The sequence below is a fragment of the Adelges cooleyi genome, unplaced genomic scaffold (assembly GCF_023614345.1).
Source record: "Adelges cooleyi isolate 19-005CV unplaced genomic scaffold, UGA_ACOO_1.1 ACOO_flye_CR_arks_rails_tigmint_CR_PRNA_30, whole genome shotgun sequence".
NCBI lineage: Eukaryota > Metazoa > Arthropoda > Insecta > Hemiptera > Adelgidae > Adelges > Adelges cooleyi.
The window spans coordinates 20,743,161-20,764,435 of record NW_026095971.1 but is presented as its reverse complement, the minus strand read 5'-3'; the positions used below and the strand labels follow the sequence as shown (position 1 = coordinate 20,764,435).

The window sequence follows — 21,275 nt, the reverse complement described above, 5'->3', positions numbered from 1 at the left end:
ATTAATTTTTTTTTTTATAAATAATTTTGACTTGATTTTATAATTTTTTTATTTTATATTCATGTATTATTTTTATTACTATTATACATATTTTATTATATTGTCCAATACTTTGAACATTTTTATCTTCATCCCTTACAGGTAAAACCAGATCAAGTACATACTTGTTGACGAAGATAAAAATGTTTTGAAAGTATCTAAGAACATAATAGTAAAATATACACTTATAAGTATGAGGAAAACAAGATTTTTAAAAAATCCAGTGTCCCGCTTCGGGCGGATCGCCCTGTAGAGTGTAGCGACAGTTTCCACTCTCCTGTCCAGCTTTCGCGTTGGGACGCCCTATGTTGTTGCGTGTACGTGTGTGTGTGTGTGTGTGCAACAACGTTGCCTATAATTATTATATATGTATACACATACACTACCTGTTACCATGGGACTGTATGACGTATATATGTGATAATATTATATACGTGTATGTATGTGTTCACGGGACGGCCGACGGGCTACGGTAAAAAGGTATGCGGTAGAGCAAGCGGGCCGCCACCATTGCGCCGGCGCTCCGTGCGCGCTTGGGTGTTGGCCACCTCCGTGGGTGGCCGCCGCCGTCACCGGCCGACCGATAGCCGTCGCGCCACGGCAGTGTCACACATACCGTCCGAGCCGAGTACCGCGACCATAATCATGGCGAGCCAGCAGCTCCTGACCGCCGCGATGATCTTGTGCTGTTGCTCGGCGCTGGATCTCAACCGACTGTACGGACACGTGCACGCCAAGAGGAACATAGGTACGCAAATAATAATAATTGTTATGTGCATCAGGCTGTATACGACTTTGTAAATCTTGTCTTAAACTTTTGTTTTTTAAACTTGTTTTTGACTTTTGTTTTTTTATTATTATTTTTTCGCCAAATTCGCTTACAACATACTAAGGGTTTGTTCGGTCACGCCGAAAGTTCATTATGGACCGTTTAATCGTTGCCCCGTTAACTCATTGACTGACAAGCTACACAAGAGCTTTGGGCTTTCGATAGTTGATTAATAATGTGATACTCCGTTGGTACCGTTCTGTTATCTTTGTTGACATGTTGGTGAATTGTCAAAAGCGCGGTATTATGTAAAATTAGAGGCAAAATTTGTTAACAATTGTGTTTACATCCAAACGAATATATAGTGATACCTTTGAAAGCGATTTCCCAGAGAACCTCGTGTGCGTTATTATAGGTGTTTTATCTCTAAAATCACTTTGAAAAGTAATATCCGTTTCGGTTTTGCGTGAACATGTTTAGATGACATGTCTAGAGGCTGAAAAATACCGAAAAAGAGTCATAGCTACACATCACAGTTTAACGTTTAAATAAAGATTTTGCAAACAATTCCCTACGCCTAACTCTTTAAGAAATACATACAGGGTAGGACGTTATCCTCTTAACGTGAAATGGATCCTTATAGACCCAAGTTATACAGATAAATATATTATATGACGGTAGATCCGGAATTATACGACTGCATCATTTTATTTATATTTTTTAGGTCGGTCGAATTTTAACCAAATGCCAATACCGGTGTCGTTTAAAACCGAAAAGCCTGTTGGAGTCTACTTAGGGTGGTCCTATTTTATTTTTATAGACATACGAATCTTTGGCTGCTTTACTAGGTTTTGTTGAAAATAGATTTTTTACTTTTCTTGTAAATAAAAAAATTGCGTTTTAAAATGTTTAAAAAAAATTAAAATATATTATAATTTAATATATTTTAATAAATTTAATTTTATTAATTTATTATAATAATATATTTTATATTATAATACTTATTTAAAATATTATATTATTATTGAAAAAATGAATTTATCAAAAAACATTTTTCATTTTTGTATGATTATTTTTTCTCTAGCTCCATGTAGGTAATTAAAGTTTCGGTCAAAACGAATTTAAACATTTTAGACCGGAAAAGAAATACCCCTAATGAATGTTTTAGCATCATTCAAATAATTCATCAAGGTTATAAAAAAGAAAAAACGATTTATGAGAGCGCTTATAGTAAAAAAAAATGTTTTACCTATAATATCTTGACATCAGCTAACTTACCGGATTTAACTTTCAGCTGGTAAATAGTTCACAATACTTTATTCCAACCAACCGAATAAAGTTAGTATCTTTAACGCATTATGGTAAGGCTCTAACCCGCATTTAGAATGATACAATATTTGATTTTTTTTTTCCATCAAATAATCAAAAAAATAATAGGTTTATTATAATGTTGGAAAATTTGTAGTCAATATATATATAAACTCAAATGCTTGGAACTTTTTTAATTTTTAAGCTCAACACACATTCAACTGTTGTAATATTGTGTAATGTATCCTAACACTTGTGTTCATTCAAAACAATATTTTTATAACTATACAAACTGAAAACTATTTTTTTTTTTTAAACGTCAGTCACGCACCCTTTGAAATTGTTTTGTCAGTATTACACGCGTTGTAAACCAAGTCGAAAATAATACTTCAAAAGCGAATAATTTAATACACACAAAAGGCGCGGAAATGTAATGGACAATTTGACTTTGTTGCCGGACGGTCGTTTTACTGCAAATCACACAATCAAAGTTGTAAAAAGAGTCAGTTAAAAAGAGTCGTTAGCTGTTGTATTATATTTTGTATACATATATTTTATCGTTTTTCATTACGATTGCTTATCCGGCGCTTCGGGTAGGCAAATCCGGTACAGCCGTGCGTAGGTGAACAGTCTGCTGTATAAGCACATTTCCGTTGAGTTTATGATGTAATATATTGTTACACTATTATATATACCCGGTCGGCGGATTTAAAGGGGCTGCACGCACGCAATCCGGCTTAAGTGGATGACTTGCTGCATAATATTATCAGGGAAATGGAAATAATACGGCGGGGGGCTGCAAACGGTTTTGAGGGGTAACCAACCCGCCCCGATAAGCCTCTTTTCCCGTTTTAAATTCCCGTTCAACAATATTCTATTGTTCTATTCAATATCCGTTTTCAAAAGTCCGTATAGTTTTTAAATATTGACACCTTTGTCGAGGGTTAGGGACGAAATTTAACTCTATCAAATCCAAAACATATACATTATGATCTATGGAAAAACCCACAGTAAGGGAGAAATCATAATTTTATAAATATATATATTTGTTTTTTCAATAATCATATTTAACACAAGTGTGCATGCTATTAACCTTGTGTCGTCTCAACGCTGTGGGACGGACCAGCGGTTTTTTTTAAAGGACTTATTATGTATTGTAGTAGAATATAATAGACAGTATAGAACATGTTTTAGTCCCGCTATAACCTATATAATAGTAGTATTTATGACCCGTGGGCATCATGAAGGAGAACACAATGGGCTTTGTGTTAAAAACGATATCAATAAAAAAAATAGAAGTAGGTATAGACCTTTTTTTTTCCACGACATTATTGATCCCACCGTCATTCGGATTTAGTGGATTTAGACTCTATACCGAGTTTGCAGAAGTGTAAATAAACAATCAATTTGTATGCTATCCCACGTTCGCATGTGCATCAGTGAATACATAATAGTATTTTCCGGATTATCCTGACGATAGAGAGAGATAGAGCAAGAGGAATACAACAACTTATGTTATAGGTTGGATATTAGAGTACAAATTAAACAACATTTCTTCATTAATGAAATGTGGGTTTTGTATTATTAATTATGGTTGTATTTTCGAATCAAACGTTTGTTTTGTATTTGATCGCATAAAGCAAAATATACATTTTTTGTTTTAAACTTTTGAAGTGTTATTATAGATTTGGTGTAATAGTATTGAAATTCCAATGATCCGGCCTGAACAAGTTGTGTTTATACATCATTCTAGTATACACATTTTATACATTAAAAAAAAAACTAAGGCTAAAGTAGTCTGTTACATGTAACTTTTAAAGCAAATTGATGTCCTCATCTCAGTACCTGTATACATACATTTTTTTCTTCCCTAAGCCGTAAAAATGTTTTTGCGGATAACCCGGGTTTGGGGGCGGGCATATTTGTTTTCTTTTTTTTACACGGTGTTTTTAATGCTGTTTTATTACAACAAATCTAACGTCGGCTTACCACACTGACAACGCGACCGCCGGTGGACATTAAGAGACTGTCCGTCTGGCTTTCGCTGTAAAGATATCCGCCTGGTCGTTTGGCTGTGCAAATAAAGTAGTTTATGTCCGGAAAGAAAAATTAACTTTCTTCCTCGCCACGCTGTAACTACTTTAAGAACTCGCAGCATCTTTATTCTCTAGTATATTATGTGTGTGTGTGTGTAGTAAATGTACACAAAAATGAGCTGCAACGTGTGTTTCCCAAGGGGTAGACAACCGACAACAGATATATATATATATATATAATATATTGAATTTCTGGACTTGTATGCCTAGCACTTACTTTATCGTGTGTCTGAACGCAATGTAGCACAGATTGGATAAAAAAAAACAGATGGTGCACTTCGGTATTTACGGATAACCTGAGATACGTGTAACCACTTACAAGAAATTCGATTATTGTAGAAAACATTTTACTCTAATATGCTATCAAACAAAGTGTATAACATTCACAGATATAGATAGGAAACTAAATTGCATTGGGATTAATCTAAAATATTGTTCATAAACGTTTGCCCGGTGCAATTAATTCTCCCATCTTTGTTAATGCAGTTACATTTTTAAGAGTCCCTTCTCGTCCAACTCGATGTAACGCCCATTTTGTTTTGTTCTTTTCTCGTCCACCAAATATTTCTTCAATTCTCCAATTATTTTTCATCTTATGCGTACTGCTAATTAGTATCCATTTTTGTGTTTCTGTGTTGTTTCTATGTTTTATAATTGTTTAGTACTTATTTTAAGTACTAATATGTTTTGTTGTATAAGTATAGCACTGTAAATTGTGTTTTGGCATCTTGTGGCTGTTAGGTTGTCACTTATTTCAGGAGTATAACCAGTTCAGAATTACTTTATAAAGCCAAAATTGAAAAAGTTCATGCCATCCAAAAAAGCATAATTATAATTTATGTCAGTTTCGAAAGATTGTTCTTACTGCGAAAAGCTATAGTTTTGGGAAAAAAACTCCCACTTCTTTTTGAATCTGCTTTATTATTAATGTTCTTATTAAATTACATTAAAAATCAGTACAACATATTGTGTAAGCTTTTTCTTTGTACACAGCCATATTTGTTCTAATTTTTAAAGTGTATTTGTTTGTGTTAATCTATATATGTATTGATTTATAAGTGTTCTAACTTGGGTTGTAAGCAATTGTAGCTTGTAATGTATACCTAAAACATAAAAATATTTTAAAAAGCCGCAGTTGCAATTTTTGGGTTATATTAAATTGCCAAGTCCGTCACTAACTCATTAAGTTCCGTCTAGTCCGTCTTGGTTTTTTTTTAATATTTTTTACTGGATAGAATAGCGGTAGATGAAGTCCTATGCAAACTTGCATCGATGCATTAGTTAAGATCAATATCCTAAGTACATCAAAGATTAGTTTTTGAGTTCTTAGGTAACTATCACAAATAGTTGGCTATTTATATCTTAATTTGGTATTCATCACAGGTAACCAATTAAATTTTGTATATATTTGTGGATATCATCAGTATAAAAAAAAAATAACCTACCGACAGCTCTGGCAATGCTCGACGTTTAAATGATTTCGTTTTACCTATACAATATTCAGTGGGTATAGCTTCGTGCGGTTCTCATCAAATATTAACCACCAAATCTACAACATCACCGTTCACTCGAGCGTTAACAAGGGCAATTATCAATTAAAGCATATCGACTTTTGGGTTGATTGCATTATAAAATATACATACCGAAAGCCGGTAGCTCCATGTTCAGGCCTGCTGTACTTATGCATAATATATTTTTGGTGTTCAACTCGACCTAGGTGTGTAAAAACAACAATATACTATAATATTTACCATTTGGCTTACACTATGAGCATATATCTGATATATATATATACTCGTATATTAACTGATATAATATATAATCTGAACAATACCTATCTAATTTCTATTTTTCTGTTATATTTTGTTCTATTAAAAGTCCACAGAGCTTGATAGTTCTCGTTTGATATGAGTTTGTTTTTGGAAGATATAATATAAAAAACATTCCTAAATAAAAAAAAATCCCATTTTACGGCGTTATTTTTCATTTAAAAAAGTCTAAACCTCGATCGGTTTGTATTGATATTTTAATATGTTCTTTAACAAAAATGTAATTTAATTTTTTTATGTTCAAACGGATTTTTCGACAATAAGTTAACAAAACAAACACAGTCGAGTCTGTCAACGTCAATACTTTTTTTTCGTTTTTAGCATTTTCCACACAAATTTTGCTATAAGGATTTAATGGAATTTATTTTTTTTTAAAACTGGTATTCAATTAGATTTATCTTAGAAATATATTTATACATTTTTTTTAAGTAAGATAAAAAATATCCTTCGTGAATAATAATTATGGTGGGTTTCTTATAATATTAAAACACTAAGATGCTCCCACGAGACTGGCGCAGGACTTTTATGAAAATACGTTTCCTTTGATGCAGTTTGTTTTTAATTAAATACATTCTTCTTGGTTTCTTTTCTCTTTTCTCGCGTCGCCGTTTTCCCAGTGGAATATAATATTTCAGTTTTCATTATACAATTGCAGCCGTGGTGATTATAATAAAGAAATTCTATCTGCAACTAATTTACATTCCGTGTAAACACAAAAGTAAAATAACAGTAACCATACACAATACATAACTATAATTATATTATATAGTCGAGTATTCAGAGGCCAAACCAAATGCGAACTAACAAGTTTGAAACTAAATTCCGTTGACTTATTTACATTTGCGTTTTATACAACAAAAAAACCATTGAGCATTTTTTTTTTTTTTTGTAACGATTACTTTCTATCCGTTTTGTTAAGTGGTCCGACTTTAAAGACTATATTTTACAAATCAAATCAAACGGTTTTTTTCGATATTATGTCTTTGTCAAACTTCTTATTGCATACGGCTAAATCATGTAATCAAAATTTAATATCAATTTAGTGAAATTAGTTATAATAGAGATATAAGATATTAAAATAAACAATTTAATTTTCCAAATTGTATTTTTACTCATAACTTGAGCGCAAGGTAAATCGTACAGTTATTATATTTTCAAAAATTCAATATTGAATCATGGAATGTTTTTTTGCAGTTTATTATAGGACATATCACTTATTTCTTATCTCTTATCATTTAGCTTTTATCACATATCTCTTATCTCTACCTGATTTCTTATCACATCTCTTGCGTAACGCGAAAATGGCGACATAAAAATTTCTTGTATCCGACCCAATAACATATACATGTTAAAACACATCAAGTACAAAATCGGTAAAGGGTTCGGTTAAAACTTTATCCCTTGTATAATCTAAAAGTTTAACGGTGCGGTTTTAATGATGTTTCCACATAATTAACACTGCGTTCTTGCATCACTGAGCCCAATACATGGAACGCGTGTAGCATAGTCGGCTGCTTGTGAAAATGTCCACTAGTAAGAGGCTGCCATTTTGTGAGCATGTATTGTTTTGTCCATGATATTTATTGGTTTTTTTTACGAATTATTAAATATATAACGTAGTTATCATCATAATCATTATAATCTTCATCCAACCTAACATTTTTGTATGATTTATCAAATATATTATGAAGGAGCTGTTATCATCACCTAACTCGACGTTTTATTATGTATCATGGAAAATTAATGTAGCATTTTTACTTTCTATGAAATTGGTATAAAAAATGGCTGCCACCCAGGTCGGGACATTTTTCAATCTGAATGCAAACGAATTTCATTTAAAAGTTTTTTTTTTAATAATTATGACGTCATTTTTGTTCACGAAAAAAATTAATTTAAAAAACAAAATAAAGCGTTATTAATCACTGCGTTGACAGAACAACAAGGAATACTCCATAATGATTATCACACAGGAGGGGGCCACATTTTAGCAAAACTCAATTATTACTCATCAAGTTTATTTATGTATAATAATGTACACTATATAATATACTATAGTAGTATACATATACCATGTTGTTTTATGACTTACAGAGGGGGTAGTGCTTTGTAATTTTCTCACTGAACCCCGTCGTTAGACTTGCATGCCTTTGGTAGAACTTATTTACTATTTCTTAGTCTTGATATTCGATGGTGACCCCTCCATTCTCACATAAGAATACCTGTATGCAGATTACACATTATATCCTTTACAAATGTCTTTGTGTTAATACATAAACGCTAAAATGAACTCAATAGCGGATTTCCCCTGTAAGGTGAATTTGGTCTTGGAATAAAGTATTTCTACACTTGCGCGACGACTCGTGCCAGCATGAGACAACTCACGTTTTAGATGAAAAGAAAATATACCGTCGTTTCCGTTTGGCAAACAAAACACAACATAATATAAATTATTTATGACAGGAAGGTCTCAATTTTCGCAGTGACAAAGATACTGATTTAGACATTCGAAACGCTCACAGGCATATCGCATAACGGTTATTTTCATCATGGCCTTTGGAAAACGGTATAAGTAGAACATTTTATTATTCAGAAATGAAATTCGAACAAGACGAGCCAAGATAACAGTATCGTTTTACATCCCTAAGGTATATTATATTATGAACAGCATTGTCTGTGTATTATAATATATAGGATTAATGTTTTTCCCCGTTCGACTTGAATAGAATAAGTTGTACTTCAAAAAACCAATACAGTGGCCTGCTTAATAGGGTTTGTCTGGAAACGGGTTGTCATCATAAAATTGATTAAATCCACATGACTCGATGGTTTATTTTATCAAAACGGTCTTGAACGGCTATAAAACTATTCAATTGCAGCACTGAATGAATAACCGTATGTGCAATTGTATTGTGTAAAAACACCAGTAGGGGTTGTGTACACTCCTTCGATAGACTTGAACAACAACATACTGTTGCCAAAGGGTTATATACTAATATGTAAATTAGATAAAATAATACAATCTACGCATTTCCCTTGTTGTTGTTGTTATAATTAACTACATTTGTTTTCAAAATTATTTATTATTTATCATTCCTGTTTTACAATTGGCACATTGGAATAATAATTTTAACATCTCATGGATATTAATCTACACATTCATTGCCTTTGTGTCTCATTAAATTTAACACACAATTCCATTGGCTCTCTGGTAAACAAAAATAAACTTAATTAAGTTTATATTATTGGGCTAAATCCCCATCGCCGGAAGGATAATTGAATTTTCAGGCAAAATGTTATTGCAATTGATACAGAAACAAAAATACTTCAAAGTTAATATTATGTAATTAGTTTTAGTTACTCAAAGTAATATTAAAATTTCTACAAATTTTACACGTTAAATTAAAAGCAACAAATTTTCATAGATATTGCTCATGATTTAAAGTCTTTACCTTAATACTGACATCCCCTATTTGAGTGTGTAAATTAATTAATTATACTTGTGTAGAGCAAATATGGCAGCGAGATGAAAGCTACAGTAATAGTTAGAAATATGTTTATTGTACTTTGTTCCTTTGAGTAGCTTCAAAACCACTCCGTCTAGTTATATCAAAACCACTAAAATGTTAAATCCAAACTAATTACTAATTACAAGAACAAAGTTTCTCAAAGCAAGTTACGTAAAATAGAAGTATTTTAAATAACAGCTTTTTGTACAATTAATACTGTAGGCGAAAGCAACATTAAATAATTTGTTTTCATTCGAGAAAACCATAATACAATCAAAGGTTAATAAAAAAAATTATTTTAAGTTTTAAATGCAGATTCGGTTTGAAAAAAAAATTACATCATACAAGTGTGGTAAAATTTGTCTGATAATTATATAGCCTTTTTCCATAAATCACGTTCACCTTCGAAAAGTTGTTATCACCTCTTATCACTTAGTTCTTATCAGTGTTTTAAAATGTTATCAATAGTATGGCTGCAGCTGTTATGTCACTCTGTACATAGAATTTGGGTTGTTTTCACCTACAACCTTACTTTCTCCATTGTAGCGAATTAACTGTAAACAATAATATAATATAATAGTTTAAAGTGACGTCTCGAAAGCAAATTGATAGATTAGGGACTGATAGGAATAATCCTGAATTCGTCGGAAAGACAATGTTTAGATCTAACATAATCCGTTGTCGCCGCTCGAGAGGTCACTGTAATTAATTTGAAAATCCACTCTGCTGATCGCTTTTGTCATCTGTTATTACTATTATTTATTATACGAAAATTGTCCGGACGAGGTGCCGTTATTTAAATTTAGACGTTTTCAATGAAAAAAAAGCTGTGCTAAGTTATCGCTATTACGTGACCACATTTCTCACTAGGTTGTAATATTTCATGCCGTCATCTGTACCGTCACTATTTGTCTTAGACACGACCTCTTGAGTTTTATTTGTACATTTTAGACTGAAAAAAGAAACCAAGGAAAAAAACATCTTGAAATATTTTATCGTTTTCGTAGAAAAGCATGTACGCGCCATTAGGATGGTTCTTATTTAGACTATATTTTGTATACTATGTAGTTCTCACCCTCTCAACATGTTAATTACTGTTCGAAAGAAAAGAATGCCAAATTTAAACAGAATTGAAGGATTACAATACATGTTGCAAACAAATTAGGATGAAAATTGATTTTTTTATAATGCCAAACTCTATCAAAACATGTTTTTCACATTTTTTGGGGTCCAAATACAAAAGAGGTCCATCCTTATGTTGATTGAAGTAAGCAATTTTTTCTTTCACGTGGCTAATAGAGCAATGTTAATTATTATGATAGACAGTTTATACAGTTGAGTAACACAATTTTCTTTCATATTCGGTTGCGTCCAGATGGAAATCTCCGATTAAGTGTAATTTCGTTTGGGACATACAAAAACAATTCTTTTTAAATGCGTTCCTCAAAACTACTTTTAAGTAACAACAAAATAATAATAATACTCTGTGGTCATTTACCGCCCACGCAATACAATAATAACCTCCCATTGTCGGTTTTACTGTAGACAAAACATACACAACATTTACTGTTATTATTATTTGTATTACAAGTACCGTCTACATGAACAATCCATTATGTTATAACAAAAAAAATTGTTTTGAGTTAAATACAGGAAACTACACACACTTTGGTCGATCTGAAAACTCTGCAAATTAGACAATCCGAGTTCGTTTTTAGTCAAAAACCTCCTCGAAAAATGTTTATTTTATTAGGAAAGAACAATTACACTCGATATCACGAAAAATCTCTGCCAGCTTCTTGTTATTATTTATTACAAAGTCACATTAAACAGTTTAATAGTAGTACATACATACAGTACCTATGTATTACTAGTTCTAAATCAACGGCCTACTCGATGCCATTGGTATTGCCTTATAATATACTGTACTTTTGCTATTTCTTATATTTTACTACTTGGTACCTATAAAACATAAAAGATTTCAGAAATTAGATGACCGAATTTTTGTATTGAAACCAGTATACCAATAACATGATTATTATGTGTACTAACTGATGCCCAAACAGTGATTTTTTTTTTTTATATTTACACTAAGCTATAAAGAAAATTGGTTTCCGTTTTACAAAATCCCTTGAAAATATTAGTGTTACACCCGTATGACGGCGTTTTGTGTAGGCAATGTTAATACATTAGTGCGGTCATGTCTAATCTATCTGTTTCATATTTTTTGTTCTAAAAAATAAAATAAAATACTAAATTACTTGATTCGTAAAAACTATTTTATATAATCAACCGCAATAGCCGGTTTAAAAATATATTTTAAAACTATAACAATACCCGTCTTTTAATAAGTTTTCTTACAGGCAGCGGTAACGTTCATGCTGTCTTGAAGATATATTACAAAGCTATCTATTATAACATAATTTTATTAAAACCGTACGTTGTACATTTTGTGTTCATCGCAGAATCGTTGTAGGTAAACAAATATACATTTATTTTGTACAAAATATAAACTCCCTATTTTTCACTCATAAATTTTGTTTCCCCATAAATAATATAACTTTGGAGAAAAAAAATACCGGAAGTAATTCCTTGTGCCGGATCCTTACAAGCCATTGCGTATACTTGAAATACAAAAATATATTATACATAAATTATGCATTTTGTGTGTTCTAGGTAAACGAATAAATAGTATAAAATACACAATAGGTCATGTCCTGCAAAGTCCTAAGTTGATTTATTATTAATAAAACAAAACTCCCTTAACTGTATATTAAGAAAAATGAATGTATACATGGCTCGCTGTCCGTTTATATTTTAGTAGGTACAGCTTTATAGAAAGATCTAAAATTATACTGGAATAATATTATACGGTTAGAAAACAAAATATTTGTATCAAATATATTTTAAAATCCCAAAAGGTATAATTTATCAATAGTTAATTATGTACACCGACAATAACCATTACTTATCTTGTCTCGACTAAAGTGCCAACTAAATCATACAACTTATATAAATTATATATTCTATCGCCTGGACACTAATATTAAATAATACTTGAAGCCAATAAAAAATTATTACTTCTGGGAAGTGCTTCACTACTCTACACTGATCTTCTAAAATTTTCATGAGATTAATTTTATTTTATTCAAAGTTTATTTCAAACAAAACTTAACAAAATGTTCAAGTCTATAGGTATAGATGAAAAATATATCTTCTAAGCAAAACTAAAACTGTGTTATTCATAATTTTGTCTGGGTTTAACATAATTAATTTCCGGTTGTAATTCTTACAAATACATATGAATACCTGACACATTTAGAAAATATATTTCATCCGAATTCGTTGCTGGTAAAATCCAAAAAAAAAAGAATATATATATATATATATAAACGTCAAAAGATTATTTTCACAAGGAATGAAGGAGATTTAGGAAAACCAAGAGCGATGACAAATCGACGTCGTAAAGCTGAACTGAACTAAACCGGTAAAATACATATCATCAAGGTTGCCAACATAATCTCTTTAAGGATAAAAAATTACAACTGTAAAATTTGAAGAAAGAGAAAACAAAATCGCCCTAAAGTCGTTGGTCTTTAGCAACGCAAATCGTATTACTTACATTTTAAGTATACAACATTAATAAACAAAACTTACATTATAATATAAGCTAAAAAACAATGGCCCTTAAATTAAACAATTAACACTGACTAAACTAAAACTGGTGTTTTCATAAAACAAATATGTATACATAACTTTACATAGAAACCTGAGGATTTTCGGCTTTATAATTAGGATAATAATTTTTAAATAATTATTTTATAATCTCAACTACAATACTTGAGATAGTAATTTTATAATCTCATAAGCAACTAGAGGTAGTAAAATAACACATTTTTAATTTGTTTTAATGGTATTTTCAACTTAAACACTTGTATTGATAATGGCGATAAATACTTATCATACATTTTGGTTTTCTATTTACATATTTAATAATTTCTACAATCATTCTTGAAAAAAATATATACCTAACAGAAAAACTAAAAACAAATGTAAAAATAAAATGCGAATAATTATTTAAATTGAACTATATAAAATATAAAAGGGTTAATTACACTTCGTAAGGACAAAAGATCATTTTTTATTTTGTTAAATATGAAAAAGATCATTTTAGAAAAACAGCACAACTATATTATAAAAGCTATTCAAAGTTAACGAACTCGTTAGGCGTCCTTTCAAGTTATTATTTCCGTACCTAGTTTCTTATTCAAAAATTTGCATTTGCTTTTTATCTTTCTTAGTCCTACAATTAGACTCAACAAAAATGGTTCATTTTCCTCGTGACTTTATAACTTTTATTCCTTCAAATGATTTGCATGGCATGAAATTCAAGATAATAAAGTTTTTATCGTTTATTCTTATAAATTTTATGCAGCACTAATAACGTAGGTATATAATCATACTTTTTGCATAAATTAACAATATTTAATCATTAATGTCGCTTAGTACTTAACTAATAACCGTCAGTCTGAACTGTAAATAATTTCAAATTATATCTTATACTATAACCACTACAAAACTAATCGTTAAGTGTAATTTCTTATGTTCCTTATGAACCTAGTTCGTCCATTGCTGTAAAATAATTGTATGATACTCATAAAGTATTGACAAATCAGTTTTATACGTTATTTTTATTTTGAAAAATAAAAACAAAACTTGGCTTGGCCTCAAAATGCCGAACTGCTTTTTTCAACAAAACACAGTTTTTTTTTCGAAGGTTTATTATTGCAGTAGGTCGATCTAGAACCTAAGTTGGGTTGGCTAAAATAAGTTTTGGAATTTTCTATTGTAGAATTTCCATATTGTTATAGAATATTCGTTTTTTTTTCTCTGAAATTCGATTACCATTTTTTTTTTATGATAACACCGATATTTCAATAGTTTTTTTTATTATAATGAAACACTAATAAAATATATTTTTTATATGGCTTTCAGGAGAACCGTGTCATCCATACGAACCGTTCAAATGTCCTGGAAATGGGGCTTGTATTTCAATCCAGTATCTGTGCGACGGTGCCCCGGATTGTCCTGATGGATACGACGAAGATGCGAGGCTTTGCACTGCAGGTAAACAGTGTTTTTTTTTTTATATACTTTAACAAAAGACACCATATACAATTACAAGCACAACTTACCCGCTTGGCTTGACTGTAGTTTGTTATAAAATCGAGTTGCAGTGACCGATTTAAACGATAAAACCAAAATAAACAGTTGGTATTTAAGTGCCCAACGGTTTTGCATTAATTACAAAAAAATAATAAATTATTTAAATATTTGCGATTTCCATTTTTTTTTAGTTATTTCCATACTTATAAACCCTTTACTGATAAATATACAATTATAAACACTTTTCTTGACTATATTTAATTAGCATTTCTTTTACGCGTTCATTACTTAACTCACCATCACAAAACACTGTAATTTTATTCAGCTTGATATGTGAGTTTTTATTTATATTAAAATTTATATATCCTTTATAAAATGGGTACTGTATACGTTTTTAACCTTAAGCCGTGGAAAGTTTCAACCGATTATAATTAAAACGAAAACATGCCGTGTACGTTTTTTAGATCTTTTCACATTTTCTTGTAAATTATTTTAATGTATTTACGTCGAAAGACAAAGGAAGACTAAGCATGTTTGTTAAAAGCAAACTTTCGTGCGCAAACTCTTTCATAATGTAAACTTTACACCGTTGTTGGAGCGTTTTGTAATTAAATGTATGAATATAATAAAATAAATAATGCAAAAAAAAAAACAAATAAGACTAGACTTTCTTTTGCAAGTGTAAAATCTTTGTGTGACACTTGTTTAATTATGGTCCATTTTTTACACACCATACATAAAGTTTTATTTAAACACATATTAAATAAGCCTTCTTTAAATAAACAGCTCTCCGCTTTAATTACTTATTCTATTCAATAAAATGCCCGTCAAATTGTATAAAACAGAATAATTTAAAATTATAAAAAAGTGGCGATTTTTTACCAACTAGTATCAAAGAACACAGAACACAATAGGAGAACAGTTGATGTTACTCACTGTATGTTAATTTTGCATTATTAAAAAAAATGTGTACACTACAATATGGCCTATGTTAAAACTAAAATCCTATTAAGGTTAAAAAAAAAATTAGCGTCGAGCGTAATTATCTTAATGGATATTCCATTTTATATTTTTTTAGCTATACACATAGTTTTTTATGCATGATACCGGTACACAGTGTGCATAATATTATGTAGGTGTTAGGTAGCATTCTGGAACAAAAGCAAATGTCCACCTACTTTCATTGAGTATGATATTTCATTATTTATTAAATTATAATATTGATAGTTTACAAGACTTATTTCATATAATATATATACATATATATATATATTTACAATAAAAACTGTATAGTTCATTTAAACAAAGTTGTGTTCTTAAATGTTCCTTAAACAAGTTCACATGATCATAAATTATCCAAACGAAAGTATTGATAAGTTTGAAATTCCAATTAAAAAAAAACCAATATTTTTAAAAATAATAATTATATATAAACAACTTAAAGCGATTGATACTGAAGAACTGAAGCTGTATAATTTGCTTGCAAACACACCAATTATTATATTTCTATAAGTAAATTACCTCCAAAACGATTGAGAGTTAATCCAAAATACTACTACTATTTTTTAGACTGTCGCATTGGTGTTTTTTTTTTCCTTAAGGGACCCCTGAAATGCCTTATTGTACAGAAAATGTTTATTTCTAAACTCTTTTGTTTATTTGTTTCCTTTTTTTTCTTGATTTCAGCTAAACGACCACCGGTCGAAGAGACCTCGAGTTTCCTGCAGTCTTTGTTGGCAAGTCACGGGCCAAACTATTTGGAAAAACTATTCGGCAGCAAGGCCAGAGATGCTTTGGAACCGTTGGGAGGCGTCGAAAAAGTGGCAATAACACTTTCAGGTTAGTATTATGATGTATAAGAACAACAATCGAATTAAGGTTTTATCGTGTCGCTTCAAAAAACACCAGCTCATGACAGGGTTTTTTTTACTTGTACTTTTAAATTGAATTACTAAAAAATAACTGTTTTCGTTGCGGTTCTTTTAGTTTGAGCTATCAGTCTTTTTATAACTAATAATAAACACACAGTCATCATAAGAGGTTATCTTGATGGCCACAAACATACCATTCTAGCTAATTATGAAAATGCAGCTTTAAGTACATAATCTCTTATACTTTTCTTAATTAAATATTACCTCAAAACCAATGATCGTCTAGATCACACTAAGACAACTACCAGCTTGACCGATTTATACCGATATCACATGTTATAGAGCAACAATACTTCGTACTTGACACATTGTTGTAATGTTACTGCCTTTTTTTTTTTTTTAGCATAGTCTAGTTTACTCCAGCTTAGTTCGTTTACACTTTGGGTGGGATTGAGTTGGGAAATATTTTACATGCTAGGCGATCGCTTCAAATTCGAGGCTGTACATTTGATGATGATGATAATACTAATAAGTGTTTTGTAATAAAATATATTGTTTTGTCTATTTTAGAATCGCAAACGATTGAAGATTTCGGGGCCGCCTTGCACTTGATGAGATCCGATTTGGAACACTTGCGTTCGGTGTTCATAGCCGTGGAAAACGGCGACATTGGCATGTTGAAGAGTCTGGGCATTAAAGATTCAGAGTTGGGCGATGTCAAGTTCTTCCTGGAGAAGCTGGTCAACACTGGATTCCTCGACTGAACCCGGCGCACAAAGATTGCACTTCACCTAACCGTTAATTATTGTTTTTTTACCAAAGCCCAATCAACATTACAACACTTATCGTGCCCCCAACTACTGTATGAACACCTCTATTAAAACCCAAAGGGCATACACTGAACGATACCCTTTCTCGAAATTTGTTTTCTTATGTTATTTTATCTATATTATAATATATCTACCCACCTTTAACTTCCGTTTACAGACCACCTACCTAAATATTTAGTTTTCTGTTTATATTCCAAACCGTATAATTGTTTATTTCATTTCAAACAGCAAAATACCTATAACAACAAGAGACAGACACCGCAATACTAAATACATATCATTGTAATGTGAATCGCAACTTTAAACATATCATTATTATAAAAAAAAATATAATAATATAGTCGACAAATCGTATCATATACATATCATGATGATGTAGTAATAATATTATTGTGTACCTAACCTAACTGATTTTTTGAACAACGTGTGCCTAATGAGCTATTATTATCATAAATCTACATATTATATTATTATAATAACAATATTATTATTATCGATGAAGTCTTTTTTTCTTTGATCTTGGCTGTTTTTGCTTAATATGTAGCTTTTATCCAATAATTACGTTTTACTTACTATAATATTAATTACATTCTCACATTTGAACGGCCCAACTCCTGATGTGTACGTGATGTAATACTATTGTATTTATATGTATACCATAATATAATACAATATTATAAAATACCATGATTTTTATCATGTTTTTACCATTTACATAGCTTTTTAAGCGTTTTACTATTACTTTTTTGTTTTTTTATCTCGTTTTGTCATTTGGATGTATAACACACACACACACACTATAGTACCTATTTTAAAAATTTGTTTGTATTTTTTTTTTTATTCTTACATTAATAATATGAATTACCCCATCATACACAAATCATGATACCTAAACGTTGTACAAGAGTAGAGTAAGCTCATTTGGCACATCATGATTTCGTTGGAACACCAATGGAAAAAACAAAACACTTTATGTATAACGATTATAAGTACAATGTATTATTTATTATCATTCAATCACTTATTTTACTATTATTACAATCGTGATACATCGTTTATATTATATTATATACGGTTATTTATTTATTTAAAACATTTTTCATTCAAAAACCAAAATTGTTGTACTCTATAGTGGAAATTTTGTCAAGCCCAAGTCGAGTCGGCCTATGTATATGTTATATTTTAAATTAAATCAATCGTAGGTTTTGTGTTGTATTACCTTTTTCAAGATAACGACCACACGACACACACACACACAAACCATATACACAAACCACGATTTTTTTCTTCTATTTTAAATATAATGTTTCAGTCGTCGACTCGACACGGTGAACCATTAATTATTTGTATTACTATATTAATATTATATTTATTATGAACAGTTTCTCATCTACGAGATCGATTTATTCTTTTAAAATACATAAAAAGTCTATATGCAAGTATATTATTATATTGTACGTTTTCATTCGTTTGATGATTATAAAATAAACAAAAAAAAAATTAATAAAAACCTAAAAAAGAGTTAAGCTTCCGAACCGCACAACATAATATCTTATCGTTTAAATAAAATATTAGGTCGATCATATTGTTTTATGGGGCCAACTAATTTGAGCACTCGACAGCCCAAACGCATATTAAAAGATAAACAGCATAAGATAACCTATATGTATGTCTACTTTAAAAAATAGTTAACCAATATTTACTTTGAGTAAATAAACAGAGTACTTATTTTACAAACGGCAAATACGTTTTCTGTTGTAATTGTACAATAATATAACAGTACCACTAATAGCAGTTATTCAGATGGTAGCCTGCAAAAAGTTATTGAGAAATATGTGTATTTACTTCAAACTAATTTATAGAAATATATAATAATAATAGTCATTAAACTTGACAGTTGAACCTCTTGGTATGTAATAAAACAAAGATATGAATAAAAACTAGTATTGTTAGCCCCCTCATTGTCGAAATGGATATAAAAACAATTTTGACTGGGTTCAATGAAGATTTTGAACTTAGTCTACTCTAAACTCTGGTTGAGCATCGGTAATAACATAATAGTGACCGCCGACATGCAAATATTATACATCATCCTGACCATACCATTTCATGTTGAATATAATCTGTGACATTAGTAGTTCTTAGTAGCAGTCTACTCTCTAAAAGAAATAATAATTATTACAGTCCGGTAAAAAATTACACAAACACTAACTTTCCCACCATTATGTTACCATGCAACCGCATAAATTATCTTACAATGAACAATTTTTTTGCTCTGCCCGTTATATAAGTATGTGAATAATTAATTTTGAAGTTTTTTTTTGTATTTTTTTTTGCCTCGTCATCTTGTTAATTTGGTTGGGTTAGATTTGTAGATTAGTAGTAGTCTGATTATTTTTTTTCTTAGAAACAATCAATATCGCTTGTTGTAATGACAAATAATTGCTGTAAGCACATAATATTATATAGTGTGTGTGTGCCACGACGATGATCTAACATACCGCCATTCTGTTTATACAATATGCACTTTTGTCACACCACTGTGATCGCTCTATATAATAATTACAAATAATATTATAATGATGAGTACATAGATTTTTGTTATGTTTGCTTGTTTACCATTTCATGACTGATGAATATTTAAAAAAAAAAAATGTTATACCAAAAGACAAGTGACAAACTGTATTTTAACTGAATGTATAACAAACCATGCTTAGTCTTGTGCTAAATATATATATTAAAATATGCATTATTACCAAACGTACAGATGGAGAAGCTGTAGGTAAACTCTATCTACATTTATTTTGTAATAATATACCTTTAAATAGATGTAGGTAGATTAAAAATAGACACAAAGGTGACAATTTTGGCTAAGACTAAGATTAAAACCAGTTCTTAATTTTAAAATGGAAATTATATTTATACCCATGCTTTTGGAATTTCGTCCATTTGCATTCCGAAATAAAACTAATGCATTTCCATTCCTCGTTGCTTAAAAGATAAACGTAATGCATTCATGATTGCATTCCTCTAAAAAGGAATGCAATTCACATTTCAACGAATGCTTTCCACTTCTTTCTTAAGACATTACACTGTATGGGCGTATGCACCTATCCAGAAAGTACATAAGCCTGTTGTGATCACATCATGTACATATTCCCACATACTATTATATAAGAAGGCCGTTTACCATTGTCACTATATGAACAAACGCAATTATTGTGCAAACGTAGGATTTCCACAAAGATCTACCACCGAAATCGGGATAATTATTTTAGCTATTAAATTGATATACACACATGTTCGTGGAATGAATGTTATTGCGACGGCAAACGACTTGTTGTCAATGCTATCTCTTTGTAAAAATCACAGATGTTTGCATAATTTATTCTGATTAGTACAATAAGGGGAACGTTTGTGACACATTCGTAGCCAAACAATTTAATCTAATTTAATAAATATTATAAAAGCAATGATTATTCGAAAATCAGCAAAATCGCATCCAGAGTCAACTGTTTGGATATATTTTATTAATATTTAAGCGCAGCATTAAGTTCAAACAATCAAAGTCATTATATCTAATATTATTGTTAACCGCTTTGTCGTTCAATCTCAAAAATGATTCGCTTAAATATTGTAGACGATTGAATTTGTTTACATTTATTAACAGTAATTTATATCGACTCTTTTAAGGTAAGTAAAACGAACAAACTAATTAGAACTCAGTAAAAAAACTGATGGCAAATCAAGTGCTGTTAATGGTTTGGACAATTATGGATTATTTAACGCGTTTATTGTGAACACACTCATTGGTATGACTGGACGTGCCTATGAATTATAATGATTCTTTGACCATATTAT

At 30.5% G+C, this 21,275-nt stretch overlaps 1 protein-coding gene across 1 annotated transcript; it reads left to right on the top strand.

Annotated features, from left to right (window-relative positions):
• The first annotated feature begins 626 nt into the window (after positions 1-626).
• LOC126838306 (IDLSRF-like peptide) lies at positions 627-18,810 on the top strand. The gene is made up of 4 exons (XM_050572633.1): positions 627-787; positions 14,543-14,674; positions 16,400-16,552; positions 17,155-18,810. Exons 1-4 carry the CDS (start codon positions 685-687, stop codon positions 17,346-17,348), a joined length of 582 nt encoding a protein of 193 aa, XP_050428590.1. The 5' UTR covers positions 627-684; the 3' UTR covers positions 17,349-18,810.
• Positions 18,811-21,275: the final 2,465 nt, after the last annotated feature.